This window comes from Ruditapes philippinarum, unplaced genomic scaffold (assembly GCF_026571515.1).
Source record: "Ruditapes philippinarum isolate M1 unplaced genomic scaffold, ASM2657151v2 ctg6365_1_1_1_1, whole genome shotgun sequence".
In the NCBI taxonomy this organism is placed as follows: Eukaryota; Metazoa; Mollusca; class Bivalvia; order Venerida; family Veneridae; genus Ruditapes; species Ruditapes philippinarum.
The window spans coordinates 29,605-50,674 of record NW_026865989.1 but is presented as its reverse complement, the minus strand read 5'-3'; the positions used below and the strand labels follow the sequence as shown (position 1 = coordinate 50,674).

The 21,070-nt window shown below is 31.2% G+C and overlaps 1 protein-coding gene across 2 annotated transcripts in view; it reads left to right on the top strand.

Annotated features, from left to right (window-relative positions):
- The first annotated feature begins 4,994 nt into the window (after positions 1–4,994).
- LOC132730945 (CD109 antigen-like) overlaps positions 4,995–21,070 on the top strand; it is a 29,913-nt gene continuing 13,837 nt past the window's right edge. Inside the window, exons 1-21 of one of the 2 annotated variants that reach the window (XM_060717027.1) lie at positions 4,995–5,113; positions 5,590–5,750; positions 6,476–6,501; positions 6,738–6,906; positions 7,461–7,531; positions 7,892–8,029; positions 8,677–8,716; positions 9,260–9,344; positions 10,089–10,203; positions 10,841–11,005; positions 11,455–11,544; positions 11,922–12,125; positions 12,805–12,906; positions 14,281–14,349; positions 14,571–14,768; positions 15,309–15,458; positions 16,133–16,210; positions 18,183–18,273; positions 19,404–19,427; positions 19,944–19,979; positions 20,422–20,457. In XM_060717027.1, coding sequence (XP_060573010.1) covers positions 5,037–5,113; positions 5,590–5,750; positions 6,476–6,501; positions 6,738–6,906; positions 7,461–7,531; positions 7,892–8,029; positions 8,677–8,716; positions 9,260–9,344; positions 10,089–10,203; positions 10,841–11,005; positions 11,455–11,544; positions 11,922–12,125; positions 12,805–12,906; positions 14,281–14,349; positions 14,571–14,768; positions 15,309–15,458; positions 16,133–16,210; positions 18,183–18,273; positions 19,404–19,427; positions 19,944–19,979; positions 20,422–20,457 — 2,125 coding nt within the window. In that variant the 5' untranslated portion in view covers positions 4,995–5,036. The remainder of the gene's footprint in view (positions 5,114–5,589; positions 5,751–6,475; positions 6,502–6,737; positions 6,907–7,460; positions 7,532–7,891; positions 8,030–8,676; positions 8,717–9,259; positions 9,345–10,088; positions 10,204–10,840; positions 11,006–11,454; positions 11,545–11,921; positions 12,126–12,804; positions 12,907–14,280; positions 14,350–14,570; positions 14,769–15,308; positions 15,459–16,132; positions 16,211–18,182; positions 18,274–19,403; positions 19,428–19,943; positions 19,980–20,421; positions 20,458–21,070) is intronic. The other variant, XM_060717028.1, reaches the window with a different exon arrangement.

Here is a 21,070-nt window from a genome sequence, read left to right as displayed (position 1 = left end):
ACGCCGCTTTCGCTGTTTGTTAGTCTGTTTCGGTTATATATGGGCACAGTATTAGTCATATCAAGCAGAGCTCTATGATTATCAAACAATAGTTTGTCAAGTACAAGTTTATTTTTTTTACAATTATTGGTTAGCTTACTCTACGCAATTGACTTAATAAAGCGTATGAAGCGAGCACTGGTTCTTTTGTGTCGTAATGCTCCCTTTATTTTTTAATTTTATTTGCGCAGATCTAAATAGACATTCGTAAAAGTAACATTTTATTCGGGGCATTACAAGGTATCCAGTGCAAAGCTGACCATTCCTTCGCAGCCATTTACGCGTGCGCAAAATCTCGATCGCTTGATTCTTCAAATGAACTTGGCAACATGAATAAACAGCGATTTGCTTTTGAAGTTAAATAACGGAAATGTATAACTAATGAAAGGATTAATACTGACTAATACTCCAAACGTCGAAATTAAAATTATGAGCATGATCAAAGCAATAGAAAATATAATACCATAAAGCAAAACTGATAGACTTATTTATGAAATTATGTACATGGAATGATGAAATTTGACGTGTTTCCTATACTAATGCGTAGATTTAATGACTGCCATTTAATTTTATCACCTCATTTATTATTACCTAGTCATGGATTATTATGATTGCTTACAAATGATCCGAGTATTACAGCGCCTGAAGATTCAATGATTTAAGATAATGATGCATAAAATAGCATTTTACATGTAGAAATTCCTAGCGGACCTCTTGAACATGCAGCTAATGTCAGAACAGGTACACCCAATGTGATCTAACTACAAATGTACTTAGTTCTATTACATTATCAACACCTGTTGCTTGTATAAATCTTATTCAAATCAAATACCTTTACTTTCCGCACAATACATACACTACAATGGTGATGAAAAAAGTCATGTTTAAACAACTGAGCTGCGAATTATAAAAAAATATATATCCTTATCAAAATCAGTTTCAGATATTGTTTGACGTTTAGTCCGACAGTTTTGTCCAAATAAAACCCCGTTTCCTATGTTTGAATTTGTGGCTAGGTTACTTCGAGCTGAAATTAAAAAAAACTGCTTAAAGCAAGAAAATATACGTCCGCAGGCAAATTTTTATAAAGAATTGAGAAGCATCCATTTTACAAAACAAACCTTTAATTGTATCAAAAATCAATAAATAATGTGGGAAAAAAATACAACTACAACTTTATTGTTCAATATATCTCAATGATTTATTTTTGCTTTTTGTCAGTCGAGAGAAAAGGTATCTCGTTGTGTAATGTATTTGTTAGTTAAGATAATACTATCCCGCGAATTTACCAATCAGCCCTCGTATTAAATCACTGAAGTCAGTTATCGCTAATAATAAGTTGCATACTATAAAATTAAAATATTACATTATTTTAATTTAATCAGACGAAGAATTGTGTGTCGGAAATTCGAATTTGCTACAACGCGATTACTTATTTGCTGCTGCCCATTATGAATAATGGCCCTAAGATGTACATTGTGGCCTAAGGGCCGAATTCCAGGGCCATTATTGCAATGGCAAGCAGTAACCAATAATTAATGTTTCTAATACATATAGCGGATATACCGCGTTAAGACATCGTCGCTCATCTTGATTGTCGCCCTTTCTAGTTGTCAATATAGTTGTCATATTGTTTTGAAATTTTCTGCTTTCATGTATATACAGTAGATCTACCATCAATCTGAAGTCATTTTCTAAATTTCCGAGGGTCTTGTATTGGTTTGGAAACAGTTATTGGATTTTTTCTCTTAAGTTTAAAGATAGTTCATGTTAAGCTTTGTTGATCACGATTGACTATATCCATCTAAACATTAATTTACCCGCCCATTATGGAAAAAATAATGCCGAGTAGCAGGGCGATAAAATTTCAATAATACCTAAATATTGCCATAATGACCATGAAATACACTAGATTTTGTTACTTTATATAGTAACATAGGTATTAAAATCAGGTGGTAAATGATAAATTAAGTATCGAATCTTATTAAATTTCTCCATAAATCATGGATCAATTTTGCCAAAACATATATGTACTTTTATAATAATGTTTTAATGAAATAACAACATCAAAGCATGTGCGGCTATTACTTGTGGCATTGAATGCAATATATTAAGGATATTGAATGAGTGTAGGTTTAATTCTAAATTTATTAAACTGGTTGAATGAAATCATATTATGTGAGCTTCTGGTGAGTATAATATTGTTTTAATCAACGAATTTAATAAATTTAGTATTCAATCTACACGAATATAATATTCTATTTATCATATATTCAAAAAGAGAAAGGTTTACAGTTAAAATGAGTCACATCAAACTGTTAAACACTATGTAATATCGTTTTTATGAAATGGCTTTATTACACTTTCTGTGATAAAACGTCGCTTTCGTGATATTTTGCAGCTTCATACTCTTATTTTGCACTTATTCAACCCTGCGCTCTTTTGTCTCCAAAACGTCATATTGTGTATGTGAATCTTCATCGTACTTGACCTATAGCTGTTCTCGGTGACTTGTAGTGTACGCGAACTGAAATTCACAACAAGTCAAACAAATCGATTTTATCAAAACCATGTCCTTAATTTGATAGGGATTCCTTGAATAACCTAGTCTGCACCAGGACTTTAAGAAAGGTCATGGGAGTATTTTGATAAGATATGAGCCGATTTCTAAACTGACGTATCTTGTTTCAGATAACAGTAGAGATAGGACAGTTTTGTTATATACCTCTAGTTTTTGCTGGATTGTGAAATATATAAAAACCCGTGAAGAAATAAGATTATTACTTAAAACATACTCGTACAAGGAAAGGTGAGTGGATTTTTCTCCAAAAAATAATAATTTTATATTCTATACATACGAATTGTTTTTAAATGAAAAGAAATGTTATCATATAATAATACTTTATCATCTAAGCATACGAAAATTGATATTACGCTGGCCAATGGCTTAATTCTTCCCTCCTTGAAATTGATTTTAAATTATGAATCCATAGATCTATATAAATTAAACATATATTATGCCTCCGAAATCCGTTAAAATAAATCTATTATATTCTTTCTTAATGTCAAACATTTGTTTAATAATGTTTTAATAATGTAGTAAGAGCATGACACATTAATTAAAACTGAAGAAAGTAGCGTTGATAGTACAGATAAGTTTCAACATACATGTAATTTATTGTATTAAATACATGTTTACAAAATTATCATACAAATGATAAGTATATATCAATATGCAAATGATGGGTGCCCAATGGGCAACAAGTTCTTACAACATTAGATTAAGCCCTTCCAAAGAAAAATATTACAGAACAAATAATAATAAGGCAACAATGATTACTTTTAACATGGTTATAAACTTTTAAATATGTATTCGATTTTTAACAATTTTCATTTTGATGTGCAATTCATCCACAGGTTGCAATCATTAGCAGTGATTTAAAATAGCTGAATTGTAGTATGGTTTTTGAAGAATGAGGGTTTGTGAATGTTTGTCATTTAAGTAGGTTAGATTAGAGCAATTAAGCAAAGACAAATGACAAATATTAGAATAAAAACAAGAACAAGATGAAAAGTCAAATACTATCAAAATAATGGGTCGTCTTTCTTCATAATTGTTTAAACCGATTCGAAAATGACAACGTTATCTTCATATTCTAAATTTTCAAGACCAAACAATAATGTATCAATGTTAATGGATGATAAGATCGAGTTTCTCGAAATAGTATTATTTGTTGTTCGAAGTAACGATTACATTTAAAAAGGAAATGCTCCGCATTTTTAATCACAGTATCAAAGTCTTCGCGCAGATGGTTATCATATATTTCATTATTTAAATTACTGCAATTATTGCTTAAACGTGAATGAAATATTGATAAGAAAAATAATACTTCGGAACCGTTGGTACTTTAAACAGGTTTTTAAGTCTATATTTAAATATGTTGATTGTGTCTTGTATTGGGGTCGAGGTCATTCCATAATTCTCAGGAGGATGGTAAAACGATGCATTATATAACTGAGTGCGCCTAGCTTTAATTATATAATTGTTATTATTTCGCAAAGGATAATATAAGTAGTTTCTGATACAGTTGGCGGAAACAAAGAATATAAATAATCCGGTAGTAAACCGTAAGTTTTTGAATTTTTCGCCTATCAGAGAGTGACACCCAACCTACTTCTTTGACCAAGCAATCTTTTGTTACTGATCGAGTTGCACCCGTAATAATTCTAGCGGATTTGTATTGTAATTTCTCAAGTGATTGTTTTTTCATATTCAGCACACCCATCCCAAACAATTGATGCATACTCCAGTAAAGGACGCATATGAGATATATAAATTTGGTTTAAAGTAGATCTTTTAAGGCACGCATAGAACCTAATACTTTTGATGCCGAAGCTGAAATATTATATACAATAACTTAAGAAACCTTGCACCGAGACCATCTGACCCACATGACTTTGTAATATCTATCGATTTTAATTGGTTCAACACATAGGTGAGCTGTATTTTAGGTATTTTGAAAGGGGGTATATGCTGAAGTTAAGATATATTTAGTTCAAAAAGCTCAGGATTTTCATAACCAGTCTGATGAATGGCATGATGGGATTGGCGAAGATTCGCAAATTGTCTGTTGAACAAATTTGCAGTGATAAAAGGGTCAGTAACAAGGTTGCCATGATCATCATTGCTCCAATACTTATCACTATATCCAATAATAGCATTCTAAACAATACATTTCCTAAATCGTTCAAAAATGCCAAAGTTATTCCTATACATAAAAAGGGTTCTAAAGGTGATAAAAGAAATATAATGATTCTAAGCGACAGTATTATAATGATACCATTTTAAGTTTCAAGACCTTCCATTTTAGGACTTATGACTTAAGTTTTCATTCTAATACATTACCTTTGAAAATAGTATGTACTATTAATGAAATGTGTTCTTTATATTACAGACAGTGAATTTTAAACTTCTTAACAAATACTGAAGATAATAAATGCTGTTTATTTGCACGTTGTTGTGTGTGTTTTTGGCGAGTGATGTCACTAACGCAAAAGATACGAGTATCACCGGGTAATTGTTATACTTTTAACTTCTGGCTTTCTTAAATAAAATTCTCTAGCTTCTGTTCATTTGTTGTTGATATCAAGATCATCTAACATTATAGAGTCTGGTCTGACGGCCAGACTTTTCGGACGTGCAGGCTGGCCTGGCTCTATATTGGTGGAAAAGGCTAGTCAATTTATGTTCTCGCTAGGTGTAAGTTAAACACAATGTGTTTATATATTTACCTTTTGATTAAAATTATTTTAGTTTTGTTTCTCTCAAAAATAAGAAAACATTTCTCTACATGTAACAAAAGGCCAAGGAGTGTTCTAAACGCGTTTTCTATTTAATTACTTGTATTCAATAAATTCATTGTTATCTTTGAAAAGATTTAATACTGCAAAACATAATATAAACAAAATCTACATCAGGTTTGGTGCTATATATCCTTGTATATGTGTGGAAAGTCGATTTCTGCTTATTTTTTATATATTATTTTTTAGATCGCACTGGATAGTTGTTCCGGACAGATACACCCCTGGGGTGCCGATTCCGTTGACGTTTAATTTCTACAACATTTCCGGGGTTGATGTCGATGTACAAGTTGACTTGATACGTGATGATCATCATAGTGTGTCAACGCTTACTCATACCTTCAAGGGAGGTAATGACCTGTTAATAAATTTGCGGGAGATAACTGTTTGTTGTGTTTTTTTTTAATATTCAAGAGGTTTAGACATAGTTCAAAGAGTCGGGTATATATATAAATAGATTTACAGTATAAGATAAAGTAATATAAGGCGTAATTGAAATGAAGAATAATCACAAACAAACGTGCAATAGAAGCTTTTCAGTAAGATTTGATGACTGTATTTTTTGTTGTTGTTGTTTTTTGTTTTTTGTTTTTTTTGCCATGATGTAGTTTCGCTCCTTGGGGCGCCAAAGAAAGGCGTGAAAATCTTTCCCTTTCTTTCGTGCACTCAGGCGCAAAACAAAACGTGAAAATACGCAAAATGATCAGTTTGTCGTAATTTTCTGCTTTTAACATTCGTTCTGCGTGGTGGTAAACGAAATCACGAAGACATGAAAATATGAAAAATTGACGTTAAACGCCTGACGTCATCTTGTAAGAAATATGCGCGTCACAGACAAAAGTTGTATAAGGCTGTACATATGCGATCTTATTTTAAATCTTAGACTATACATATGATAAAACAATAATTAACTACTGAGCCATCGAATATGATCTGGCTATCGCCTCGTTCAATATGACCTCTTCCGGTGAAAATCACATCATATTCAATGTCTCACTAGTCAATAATTGTACGATTTTTCATGGAGCTATTATAACATTATATATTTATTAATGTAATTATTTATGTTTTTCAGCCAAATCAGAACTAGTGCAATTAAAGGTAAATGTATTTTTTATTGTACACAAATCTTATCATATTTTACACGTTCCTGTATTACTCATTTTAATTAGACCTGCCTGGGCATTGAGGCTTTTTATTACTATTAAATTACGCTTTACACATAATTATTTATTCAAGAAATAAGTGAATGGGCCCAATAAACCTGCTCATGAAAATACAGATTTTTTACGTTCTCATACTAACATAGATTTTAAGTTATATTTTAAAATTTGCAGGTACCAGATACTGGAGATGATCCGTATAGGTACACCTTACTGATAAACGGTCTAAGTGGGTTATTCTTCCAACAACATGCTATTCTTTATTACGACTCAGGTGCAATACCAGAAATGTTCGCAATTCACATACAGACGGACAAAGGAATATACAAACCAGGACAGACAGGTACGTTGTAAACAATATTCTAAATATTTTGCATAAAACGCCATTTTACGAGTATTTCGTCAAAGATGGCCTTGATAGCTGTTTAAAAAAACTATGTGCCTAATCCATAAAAACCAGGGGTGTATTGGCCATTTCTTTCTCTTTTTTGTACGAGTATTTATATTTATTTTGAAAGCGTTGGTTGGTTTAATTGAAAAAAAGAGTAGTTCATGTACATAGAAACTCGTAAAATGACAACGTGTGCCGGCATTTTCAATAGGATAATAAAATATGTAATAAAACTTTTATTCGTGTAGATATTCTTTTGATAAAACTGAACACGTTAAGAGTTGTGGTAGATATGAAAATCATTTTACTAAATGTTTTTTTTTTATTTTAATTTGTAAATATCAATTTCTTAGACTCATAAAGTTGTCATAATTTGTGTAAGCGATTGCAGGTAAAGACAGAGCATTGACTTATGAAAAAAGTATTGGTGTGAAAATAATTCAAAAAAGAAATCCAAAATTATAGTGATTTCAACATATGCTTAAATCTTTTTGTTTGTTTTTTAGTTCGTTTCCGAACATTCGGGATATCTTCTGATATGATGGTTTACAGTGGTCAATTTAATATCTCAATTTACGTAAGTGTTTTAATTTATATCAAACAGACTGAACAGACAGATCGTGGGTTTCAAAGACATAATTATTATTTTCTTGTTGTTGATTTTACTTGTCCCGTCCTTCATCCCAGATTTGTAACATTTTATTTTTTGTCCTTAACCTGTGGTTGATATTGAATTTGTTTAAGCCAGTGATAGGTGGTCTAGGCAATGTCGCTTCCTCATATTTGTCACGAACACTGGCTGAAAGCAAGTCAGAAATTCTCAACATTGTTTCTGAAAATATTTACATTGTATACGTTTAGGTAAGGTTATTACCCGACAATTCATTTCAATAATTTAGAAATTTAAAAGTACAACATGTATTGTACTACATTCTAGGATCCAAAGGGCAATCAGATGAAGAAGCTCGTAAATGTATCAGAACCTATCTACGGTGTTGTTGAAGATTTTTTCGTCATGGACACTGAACCCGTGCTTGGAGAGTGGAGAATTAAAGTCAGCGTGGACAGACAAGTGGTAAGTCACAGCATTTGATTGTTATTGATATTTTATGTAAAATAGAATTAACAACAAAACTGTTGAAATTAATTTTGGTGCAGACAATCTCAGAAAGATTCGAAGAATTATTTGTGTAAGGTCAACAAGGTAACGTTCACGAAACCAGCCTCTACAAAAACCCAAAGCCAGCGACATCTAAAGGGGGAATAAAAATGTGCCAAGTCCATAAAAATTTGGAGGCGAATACCCTTTAAACAGATTTATTAAAATTTTTTTTTATAATTCTAAAATTTTAAAATTTATCAAAAATTATTTGGTCTGTAAACATTAAAAAGCAGTTTTGAAATTTATTATCTTATTTTCCAAAATTGGATGAGAAATTTAATTGTCCACATTTTTTCAAAATTCAAACAAAAAAATAAATCTTGGTTTTTTTTATAAAATTTGTTAAACAATTGCCTCATTTTGAAGGGAACATTTTATGGGAAAAAAAGAAATTTTTTACCAGTTTTTAATTCCAAATAAAATAGGGTTGTCGGTTATATTTTTCCTTCTATCTCTTTAAAAGTTAATTACAAAGGACCTTCCAATTATAGACCAATTTACTTTAAAAAATAGAAATTAAAACATCAAATCGAGATATTAATTGTTTTTTTCTCCTTCAGACAGCAACTGAAGAGAAATATTTCAAAGTGGATAAATACGGTAAGGTGACATCATGTGTTTGTTTGTTTATTTTTCATTATTATAAAGCAACAAACAAATGTATGTGAATATTTTAATGTCTTTTCATATATGAAAAGTTAGATTTCAATATAAAAGTATCAAATTTTATTTTTTGTGTTTTATTTCTAATCATATAGTACTGTTGCAAGAAATGTCATTTCCATAGAAATAATTTCTTTTTGTTAAAATAAGTTATAAACTATAATTATTCAAACTCAAACTCAAATGATTTTTTTGTTATAATAGCACATACAACATATCTATAGGTTGAAGACATGGATTTTTTCACGGAGCACAAAAATACAATGTATAACATATGAATTTATACATATGAAGTGTATGAAGTTCTGTAAAACTATTTTCTAATTAAATTTGCATAATATAAATATTTAGAAAGATCTCTTACAATAATTTTAGATTCAGACAATAATAAATTATTAAATTTCTGAAATATTCAGCATGAAAGCATGATTATATGAAATTTATAAGATGCTTATACTTATCTCTGATTGTTAATTACAGTATTACCAAAGTTCCAGGTGAGCGTCGAATTACCTCCCTATGTGGTCACAACGGACAAAGAAATGCATGGCACCGTCAGAGCAAAGTAAATTAATCATTATTTATATTTTTCTTTCAATTTTTACTTTATTTATATCTTTTAATTTAAAGGAGTCAACGGCGATTTTTATACATTTTCCTACGTCTGTTTAGAAAGTAACAGTGCAGAATACAATTTTTTTAAAGTTAATAGATCTTTAGATGGGTAATGCAATGAATTATAACGTTGATCGTAATTAATATTTAACATAACAACAAACCACGAAAGAATTATACATGGAAGTTGTTACCAAGTACATGTGAGATACATGATCCGATATAACATACATCTATATAGGACATAGTTAATGTTTTAGAACAAAATATTATAATTCATCATATTAATGTTTATTCTCAATCACATTGATCTTAATTGTATTTTTTTCAAGCAGCAATAATCTATCTTTTAAAGTAATGATATCAGTTATATTATATCTTTAAAAGTAATGATGTCAGTTATATTCTATCTTTTAAAGTAATGATATCAATTATATTCTATTTTTAAAGAAATGATATCAGTTATGTTCTATCTTTTAAAGTAATGATATCAGTTATATTCTATATTTTAAAGTAATGATATCAATAATATTCCTTCTTTTAAAGTAATGACATCAGTTATATAATATCTTTTAAAGTAATGATATAACTTATATTCTATATTTTAAAGTAATGATAACAGTTATTTTCTATATTTTAAATAATGATAGCAGTTATTTTCCTTTTTTAATGTATACTGTTACATATTTTACAGATACACATATGGTAAGCCTGTAATAGGCACAGTAAAGCTGTATGCAGACATTGACTACAGCAATACGCCATGGAAATACCATGGAGATGAAGTCATGGTTGAGGCTGCTTTTGATGTATGTTTTTATTTATTTATTTATCTATTTATATAATTTTCTAATCCACGTTTTAGTCATATGATAAATATCTTATGCCTTTTCTAAAGAAGGTAAAAATATTCTCTACTATGGCAGAAATAAGTTTTTTTTCAACTGGCGTTAACGATAGTATTTTGCTTTGTTGTGATACTTCTCTCAGGATTCTAAGCGCACTCGATCATGCAATGAATGATATAGGTCGAAAGAACGTATTATTACTCATTTATTTATAAGTACATGCACTTCTTAATTTAACTTAACGCAGCAATAGATTCTTCTGCTGTGCTTTTAAGTTTTTATTTTGAAAATTTCTCTAAAAAAGATAGATTTGACGAAAAAACATTTAAGAAACTTGTAGGGAAAATTGTTAAATAATAAACATGTATCAAAATTTTAATGAATGAAAATCAGGGAGATATCATGTAGTATTTATATGTAAAGTTGTGAGGGCAGATTTAGACGTTAAATTCTTGTTAAAGGAAAATGCTCGTAATTTTACTCACACTGATTTAAAGCAAATATATTCTCGTATAATTAAATTCAGTTTTAGTTAGTCAAGATGTTACAACTTACGTTTTTGATACATTGTTAACATAGTTGTCTTTGTATTTTAAAGATAAATGGAGAAGCCAAATTTACCGTTCCATTCAGTAGAATTACGAATGAGGTCGATCCCTACACGTTTCAACCATTTGTGGAAAAACTTGCAGGGTATCACCTGCTGATAAAAGCGTCCGTTACAGAGAGTATTAATAACATTACAAAGAACGCTACATCTCAGGTTTGTACTGTTTTAAAGATATACATATACTATGCTCATCCTTTAGTCAAATATTCTAATCATAGAAATTTATTGAAATCTCTTAAATTCTTACTGTAATAGTCTAATTTGAATAAAAGAATGAACAAACTAATGAATAAATAAATGTGTGGGAGGCTGCGTTCCCTATGGCAGGTCAGTTTAAGTTGGTCTTTTCTTAAATTTCTTTATTGACACTATATATTCATATTGTGACCACGTGTAGTGTGTAGAATTTTGTATGCTCAGACTGACTGAGCATGTTCATGTATGATATGTATGCTCCCTAAAACGCCCACTATCACCGTCTTCTGCAAAATTTAATATTTGAGTATGAGAACAAGTTTAATTTGCCGTTTGTATAAACAAAACAACGAATATACTCATGGATGAATATGAAATGATAACGTTATTTTGAATATCCATGTCAGGTTGTATTCTACCAAGAACCATACAAGATGAACTTTGACCATTCCTCCAGTATGTCGTTTTTCAAGCCAGGACTTCCATACATCGGACATGTAAGATTATACCGTGAATTATAATTTATAATGCCCCTTATATCTCTTCTTTTATCCAATATGTGTCTTTAATTTGCATTGATTTTAATCTAGCTTGTTATAAGAAATATTTTATATTGTTTGTTTATATCAATGATGAAAAGCAGAAATTGAAATATTTCAAAAAAATACAAAACTATAAAAAAATATGATGATATACCGAATATTTTTAATTGCGATTGTTTATTGAAATACAGTTTGCTCGTTTTCAAAAGGTAAAGCAAGTTTAGGAAACTAAGTATAGTTTTGCTATTCCATTTTGTTGACTTGACACTTTAAGAAAAGATAATAGGCAAAACACAGAAATACAAAACATCTTCCTCATTCTTTCTTTGCAGGTCATACTGACTCAAGCTAATGGAAATCCAATTATTTCGAGCACAGAAAACGTTCGCCTTGTCAGTTATGTGAAGTTCTATGACCATGAATCACACAGATACAGGGCCAAATATCTTGCTGAACAAACTTACGCGCCATCGGTCACTGGTAGCATCGAGATTTCAGTCATCCCCCCGGTTAACGCATCTTCTTTACATCTAGAGGTATGTACGAACTATTAACGCGAATTATTATTGCATCCTCTTTAAATCTAGAGGTATGCACGAATTATTAACGCATCTTCTTTACATCTAGAGGTATGTACGAATTATTAACGCATCTTCTGGTATGAACGAATTATTTTTGCATCCTCTTTACATCTAGAGGTATGCACGAATTATAAATGCACACTCTTTAAATCTAGGGGTATTTACTAATTATTAACGCATCCGCTTTACATCTAAATGTATGTACGAATTAAATACACAAATCATATCATATACAAATATTTGGGTGTTTAACTTGTGTCTTCTTATGATCACTAAAATGATAAATGTTATGATTGTCCTTGTATATTAGCTGTGTGTTCAAATTAGTTTTTACGTCTTCTGTAAAAACGGACTTTTATCATGCATGCATTTGTTTTTTGGAACAAAATTATTTAAGTTTCAAGATGTTTGAATGTATGCTTTCAAGTTTCATAACTTTTCCGCCTGTTGTTCAAAATGTTTTAGGTAACAGTTTTATAATGGCAGTTTTTGTAAAGTCTGCACCATTCATCACAACCTTATAAATATTCAACTTTTGATAATTTCACAAATGACAGTGTTTTGAATTTCATCTTTACCTGTGTTTTGCATTGTTAAATGATCACAGTGCATACGTTATCTATTTCATTTTCAGGTATTTTATGAGGGACTCACTGATACATTGAACGTTCAAAAACCTTACTGGCTAATGGACGATGGAAACATTCAAATTTCACAAAACTCATCATCAATCGTGGTGAGTACACACTATTTACAGTGATATGTTATTTGTGGTATGTTTTCTGTAAATATGTACGTTGAATACCGCGCAACCCGGGGCGTAAAAGATGTAGTGCTACAATATCTCATGATGCGCTACATTGTTTTTCATGAACAGATCCAATCAAACCGAGCTGATAATTTTCATATAATATTGTTGTTTTTATTGCTATCTAGAGATAACCCATATTGTAGACTATTTTATTATTTAGATTATATGATATTATTTTAGTTACTTTGGACAACACACGTATTGTAGTTATTTTAAATGAAGATTCCTGTACATACTAGCTATCTTGCATTGAGGTATCTTTATCCGAAGGGAGAGCATAAAGTCGCCGCTTTGTTTGTTCGCTTTTCTTGTCTGGGACATAGCTCTAAAACTATAAGAGATTTCAACTAGAAACTCTATGCGTAGATAGATCTCATTGAGTGGGTGTGCAGTGCAAAATAACCCTAACTCAGCCTTGCCTTATTTTTGAGAAGTTGCCCTTTGTTCGTTTTATAATTTGTCCGGGACATATTTCTGAAACTACAAGAGGTATCAACAAAAACTTTGTAGAAAGATAGATGTGAGTCCAAAAGAACCGTAACTGTACCTGGTCTAATATCGGAGTTGTTGCCTTTTGTTAATTTTCACATTTTGAACTATGTCCGAGACATAACTCTAAAACTACAAGAGGTATCAACAAGAAATTGTGTACGTAGATTTTTTTGAGTAGAAGTGGCAGTGCAAAAGAATCGTACCTTTGCCCAGCCTATTTTTTGAGTTATTGACCTTTTTTATTTTTACACTTTGTACATTGTCCGAGACATAACTCTGAAACAACAAATGGTATCAACAAGAAACTTTGTAGGTGAAAAGATCTCTTTAAAAAGAAATGCATTACATAGCAACCTTTTCTCTACCTTACCTAATTTTGGAGCTTTTGCCTTTTTATTTTACACTATGAATTTGTCCGGGACATAACTCTGAAACTACCAAACGTATCACAGAAAACTGTGCAGATAGATGTCATTACGTGAAAGTGCAATTCATACGAAACGTAACCTGCCTTGCTTAATTTTCGAGTTTCAATGTATTGCCCTTTTGAATTTTACACTTTTAACTTTGTCCGGGACATTCCGCTGAATTTACAGGAGCTATCGACAAGACACTACTTCTCTGTGTCCAAAACCTATATGGGAAGCATCTTGTTAATGTATGTGTCTATTTTGATACTAATCATAGTGTGATTCATGTGAATACGGAAAAGTTTTGAACTACTTTTAAACGAAAAAAAGAGCTAAATTTCAAAAGCGACAGAGGTCTGCCTGCCGTAAAATTAGTTTTTTTTCTATTTTCATTCAGGTTGGAAAAGATGCTGTGTTTAATGTAATGAGATCAGACGGTCTGCACCATATTCCATTCTTCTACGCTGTGAGTAACTTCTACCTTTTATATAGCATATCAATTATCTGAACAAAAACAAACAATGGCGATATCTAATGTAATTATTTTTATTAATTTTATAGATTATTACATTCAACGTGTATATTATAAATCCTGATACTGAATATGGAATATAGCTGTATCATCATTAACTGAAACATTTATGGTTTTAAGGATACAAAAAAAATAACAATCACTTATAAAAACAGATATTTGCAAACTCTCGTATGCTACAAACGGGCTACCTGCACGACAATGTATCCAACACAATGCAGTTGTCTTTCCACGTGACCGACAAGATGAAGCCATACGGAAAACTCGTTGTTTACTATTTCGACACCGACTTGTGGAACGCTGACGCACTTTATTTCGACGTTAAAGAAGATGCTAACAAATTCAAAAACAAGGTAATGCAACTACAACCTGTATGATCTAGATTTGATCCTATCCTTGATTTGACGCCATTTTATAACATAACGTAACATAACATGGCATAAAATAGCAGGAGCATACATATAGGCAATATACATTCATTTATATATGAAAAGGGATAAACGTATGGTGAGACTTATTATCGCCGAAAAGATAATTCACGTTACTTTAACCCTTTTCTGCTCGTAATATTTTTGTAAAAACCTATTCTGATATTTTAACTTATCTATGTTTAACAATGAAGTTCAAAACATATATATTGCTTTCAATAGGAAATGTCAAACTGCATTCTCTAAAATATAAAGGTGCTTTGATTATAGCGCAAGTCTATAAAAAGTTAATGCTAACTGCAGTTTATCAATTTTCGATTTTTTGATCTGTTATTTATCTTGAAAGCGATAAGATTCTTGTATGTCACTGTCTAAATCATTATAATTTAATTTATATAATAATACTTGGAAGACAAATGACTTTATCGAGCCTCATGCACATGATTTAACGATTGTTTATTTTAGGTCGCTTTGTCATTCGACAAAAGTCAAGCAGAACCTGGGGAGAACGTAAGCTTGTCCATCACCAGTGATCCCCAATCATTGGTTAACCTTCTTGCTGTTGACCAGAGTGTGCTGTTACTAGCTTCCGGAAATGACATCACACAGTCTGACGTAAGAATTCTTTTTTTGCAATTTCAAAATGACAAAGGTTATTACAATAGTTATAAATCAATTTCTATTCTGTGAATACATGAACATCGGATATTGTTTTATCATAGCCTCAAGTCTTTTCCCAACTTGTTTGAAACTTTAACAACAAAATGATAAACAGACGCGTGTTATTATTTGTAAGTGAATATTTCTCTCTCTCGACAAGTTTCATATATCTTTATCCTGGCATCTAATGCTTTCTATGTATCAAATGAAAGTAACACGTTCTGTGCAGCACTCTTTGTATTAGAATTATAAACTATTCTGAATACACTGAACAGTTATTTTAAACAGGCGCTCTTTTAAAAACATACGTTAAGCGTTTGCGTAAATGTGTTAATATAGGCGTAGCCTGTCTGAATGCAAGTTTAAGAATAAGAATCAAACTAACAAGATATAACATCGCTGTATTGGAGTCGAAATGATAAATAAACTTTTTAAACTAAGACCGTGTTTGCTTTGAGTTGGAATAGGATTATATACCTGTAGTAGTAATCCTGAATGGGGTCCTTGTGTTGTCAAGAAAACCTATTTAAATGTACTTAAATTTTACTGGGAGGGGAACACATTCTAAAGGCCAGTCTTTCATGTTATTTTATGTTGTGCTAGTATCTTATTTCACACATTCGTTACAGGTAATAAGATCGCTACAACCTTCCTCGCACTCCTCTGCAGATTCTAGTGAATTGCATGATCCTAAAAGGGTCATGGAGGTAAGTCTCGGCAAAAACATATTAACTTGTAATTCAGGGGTCTCTGATTTGGTAAATACTTACAAGATATCTAGGAAAATCCTGTTAGGTGGACCGAATGTGGGATAATGACAAAGTGATAAGACAAAGTGACAGGGTGAGCTTTTGTGATCGCTTTTCGTCCGGCGTCCGTCCGTCCGTCCGTTTACTTTTACTTTAAATGGCATCTCCTCATCAACCACTAAGCCAATTTCATCCGAACTTCATAGGAATGTTTCTTTGGTGTTCACCTTTAAAAAATGTTCAAAGAATTTAATTCCATACAAAACTCTGGTTGCCATGGCAACCGATAGAAAAAAGTTTAATTATCTTCTTTTAAAAAACCCAAAGAGCTAGAGCTTAGATATTTGGCATGAAACATCTTCTAATAAGTGTCTACCAAGTTTGCTCAAATAAAAGCCCTAGGGTCAAAATTGGCCCCACCCCAGGGGGTCATTGATTTTCCCTATATGCATAAAGCAAAAACTTAAAATATCTTCTTTTTAAGAACCAAGAGAACTAGAGCTCAGATATTTAGCATGAAACATCTTCTAATGAGTGTCTACCAACTTTGTTCAAATAAAAGCCCTGGGGTCAAATTTGGCCCTGCCCCAGGGGGTCATTGATTTTCCCTATATGTATATAGTAAAAAGTTTAAAAAATCTTCTTTTAAAGAACTTAAAGAGCTAGAGCTTAGAAATTTAGCATGAAACATGTTCTAATGAGTGTCTACCAAGTTTGTTCAAATAAAAGCCCTGGGGTCAAATTTGGACCCGCCCCAGGCGGTCATTGATTTTCCCTATATGTATATAGTAAAAACTTAAAAAATCTTCTGTTAAAGAACTCAAAGAGCTAGAGCTAAGATATTTAGCATGAAACATGTTCTCATTGGTGTCTACCAAGTTTGTTTAAATAAAAGCCCTGGGGTCAAAATTGGCCCCGCCCCGGGGGTCATTGATTTTCCTTATATATGTGTATAGCAAAAACTTAAAAATCTTCTTTGAATAAACCCAAATAGCTAGAGTTTAGATATTAAGCATGAAACATGTTCTAGTAAGTGTCTACAAAGTTTGTTCAAATAAAAGCCCTGGGGTCAAAACTGGCCCCGCCCCGGGGGTGTCATTGTTTTTTACTATATGTGTATAGTAAAAACTTAAAAAAATCTTCTTTTAAAAAACCCAATGAGCTAGAGCTTAGATGTTTAGCATGAAAATCTTCTTATGGGTGTCTACCAAGTTTGTTCAAATAAAAGCTCTTGGGTAAAATTGACCCTGCCGGGGATGGGGGAGGGCAGATCATTTTTTTACATTATAAGTGTGTACATCATGAAAGATCTTCTTATGGGTGTTTTCCAAGTTTGTTCAAATAAAAGCCCTGGGGTTTAAACTGGTCCCGCTGCGGGGGCCTACATACAGGTGAGCGACCTCAGGGCCATCATGGCCCTCTTGTATTTATTCTCAACATTTTCAAATATCAACTGTTGGTCAATCACCAATAAAACAGTCAATCTTTTTAAATATAGAATCAAGTCAGCTCATTTTGAAATGGAAATAAACATAATGTACAAAATTTAACGGTCAAAGCCCTAAAATTGAAAATGTTCCATGCTCGGTTCAGTTCACGGTGTTCATGAACAGTAGGTAATTGCAAGCTACCAACCACTGGCTTAAGCAGATTTTGACATAAAAATAGCGAAACTTTGAATTAAGAACATACACTGAACTAGTTAAAAAAATTCACAGCCTTTTAATGGAAAACTACACACCTGTAAGATAAACCAACTGATGTTTTTTTGAGACGTAGCATAACTTAATAGAAAATAGGTAAAGATATTGATCATTAAAAGTACAGATATTGATTCATTAAGTACTCAATACCTCTTACTATCTTAATTACTTTATATGTGAATAAACTTAAGGTAGTTCTAGGAGTTGGTTTCTTTTTATTACCACAGGGACAAGGTTTTCAATTACTGACTGATGTTCATGGATTCCAGTGGGCAAGTGGGTTTCATAAACGTCAAATAGATTGTGGACCGTATCCAGGTAACTTAATTTATTATTAAAAGTACTTTGATAAAGATATTGCCAAAATGACAAGATTATGATTTATATTGGTTTTAATACTTCATAGATTCCCTGTAAAAAATAATGCTTTACGACTGTACATATTATGCTTAAATTGTTCTAAGGCCATCTTGAAAAATGAGAAAATATGCTGTGCATTTGCGAAATGGCAGAGAATGTACGAAATAGACGGAACTTTAACGAAATATGATGAATGTACTTCAGGAAATGTGCAACGTTTGAATGGAACAGTAAAAGTTAATAGAAATTATTCCTTAAGTATTTCCTTTTAATATCATATCAGACTCACACATTTTTGAAACTGTTGGCAATTTATTATATTATAATAAAAAGAATAAATACTTGTTTATGAAAATTTAGTGACTGAAAATACCAAAGCTGTTATTATACTAACAATATTTAGTTTAACTTTAAATGAGATTCAAACCCCATTTAAATATACATGTTTAAAGTACAAGTGAATGTCAAAACAAAATTACATTCTGCCATCTTTATTTCCAATTTCATATCCTTTTTAATGAATATTCAATGACCCACATGATACAGGAAGATTTATATTAATATACTTCAGAGTATATCAGTAACACTCGTTTTATAGGAAGAGTTGGGCTGTTTTTTTTTAAATAATTTTGGCAGTATTAATAGTTTCTCCCAAACATGTGTGAGTATCAGTTATTGGTCAATTAATAAATTGGTCAATCTTTTGAAATATGTATCTTATTCACCTCAACTAGACAACGAAAATAAATGAGCTTATTGTTAGTTTAACCTCATTACTAGGCTATGTAACATTACGTGATAACTAGAATTTTACATTTTGAGATCATTTTGAATAAGCGTCTATTATAAATTGGTCCTAAAATTTTCAACATTGTTATGAAATTTGCTCAATTTAGAAATAGTTTTTACATCATGTGTTTGTTGATTTAGCTAAATGAGCTTCCCGGTAACGGAACGATATGATTAAATTGCATACATCTTCTGAATAAGTTGTAGCAATATGAGATGGTATATTAAAAATTAACAAAATTTGTATCAGAACTGATGAAACATTTTAATAATAAATGAACGATATTTATGTATTTCAGGTGTAATGCCAACAGCTAAGCCAGGTAAAAATATTCTAGAACAGAAAGCAAACAATAGAAAAGAAAAAAGAACTGCTAGATAAAGACACGATGTGATTAAAAATGATGTCCTAATTACATTAGCTAGATAACGAAACAATTTGTATTAGATATTGTTGTCCTAATTTAGCTGTCACAATGAACTGCTAATGAAACGATGTAATTAAAATGATGTCCTAATCTGGCTAAAAAGGAATTGCTAGACAAGCAAACGATATGAATTAATTAAATGCTGTTATCTTAATTTAGCTAAAAAATATCTGTTTTTGTAGATAAAGAAACATTGTTAATAAAAGTACCATCATGAACATTATTAAAATATGACATCGTCCCTTTTAACAATCCCCAGACAAATAGCAGCTTATTACATTTGACATAACTAAACTGTTAAAACACCTATTTGAGCCTTGCTGAAACTACTTCGACAACAGCATATTAATCACATTGTAAGTATCAGATGATACATATAAAAAATTAATGCACGGTATTTATGTACTTCAGGTCTGATCTCCGGACAAACACCTACAGCTCAACCAGGTAAGCATTTTCTAGAATATAAAACTTGATACATTTGAAAATCGTTTTGTCTTTGCTCTTTGCCTTGTTACTGAAGGGTAAAGAAAAACTGCTTGATATAAAAACGATGTGATTTAAATGCTGTGTCTAAACTATCTGCTAGATAAAGAAACGATGTGATAAAATGATATCTTGTAATGTAGCTTAAAAAGAACTTCTAGATATACAAACTATGTTAACGATGTTATTAAATGATATTGTCTTTATCTATCTAAACAAAGGAACTGTTAGATTAAGAAGCAATGTGATTAAATGATATTATTTGTTGGTTTTACTTTGGAGATTATTAAAATGAGCGTTGTATCCAAATGATATCACATTTTGATAATTTTTATGTTGGTACATATATTAACAACGTATACATAAAATATACATTTTAATTACAAATTGTTCATTTATTTAGGTTTAGTGGCCGGACAAACACCAACAGCTAAACCAGGTAGGCATATTCTAGAACATGAAACTTTCTAAAGATTAGAAATTTTGTTAACATTTAAAAGTGTTTGTCAATTTTCCTTAAAAACTGCTGGATACAGTAACGATGTAAATGAATAATTTGAGTGTGTTGCTAAGGTAACTACAATTATGAGAATAATGACAGCTACATTATAAGACAAGCTGTTAATTATCTTTGATACATTTAAATGTTTGTTTATTTATAAACAAGACATCAGCTTCTTATACGCTATATGCAAAGTAAAACATGTTTTATCAACTTTCTTTCTTAAATTAAGAGGACAGTTATTATTAACTTTCTCGTATAACATGAAAAAGCAAGTGTTTATCCCTTATTAATTAATTTATTTGATCACTAAAACATGCTACCTCAGCACAACATCCTTTAGGTGAGCTATTGCGATACCCCTGTGTCCGCCGATAACATTTTTCACTTGAAAAATGTATTCTCCTAAATCCCTCAGCCAAAAGTGCTGAAAATATACAGGAATGATTTTACAACAAATGCTCAAATGGTTCAGGTCTAATGAGCCTGATGACAACAATAATAATAGAAAAAGGCGTTAAAAGATATCGTTCCGATCACACAAAAGATT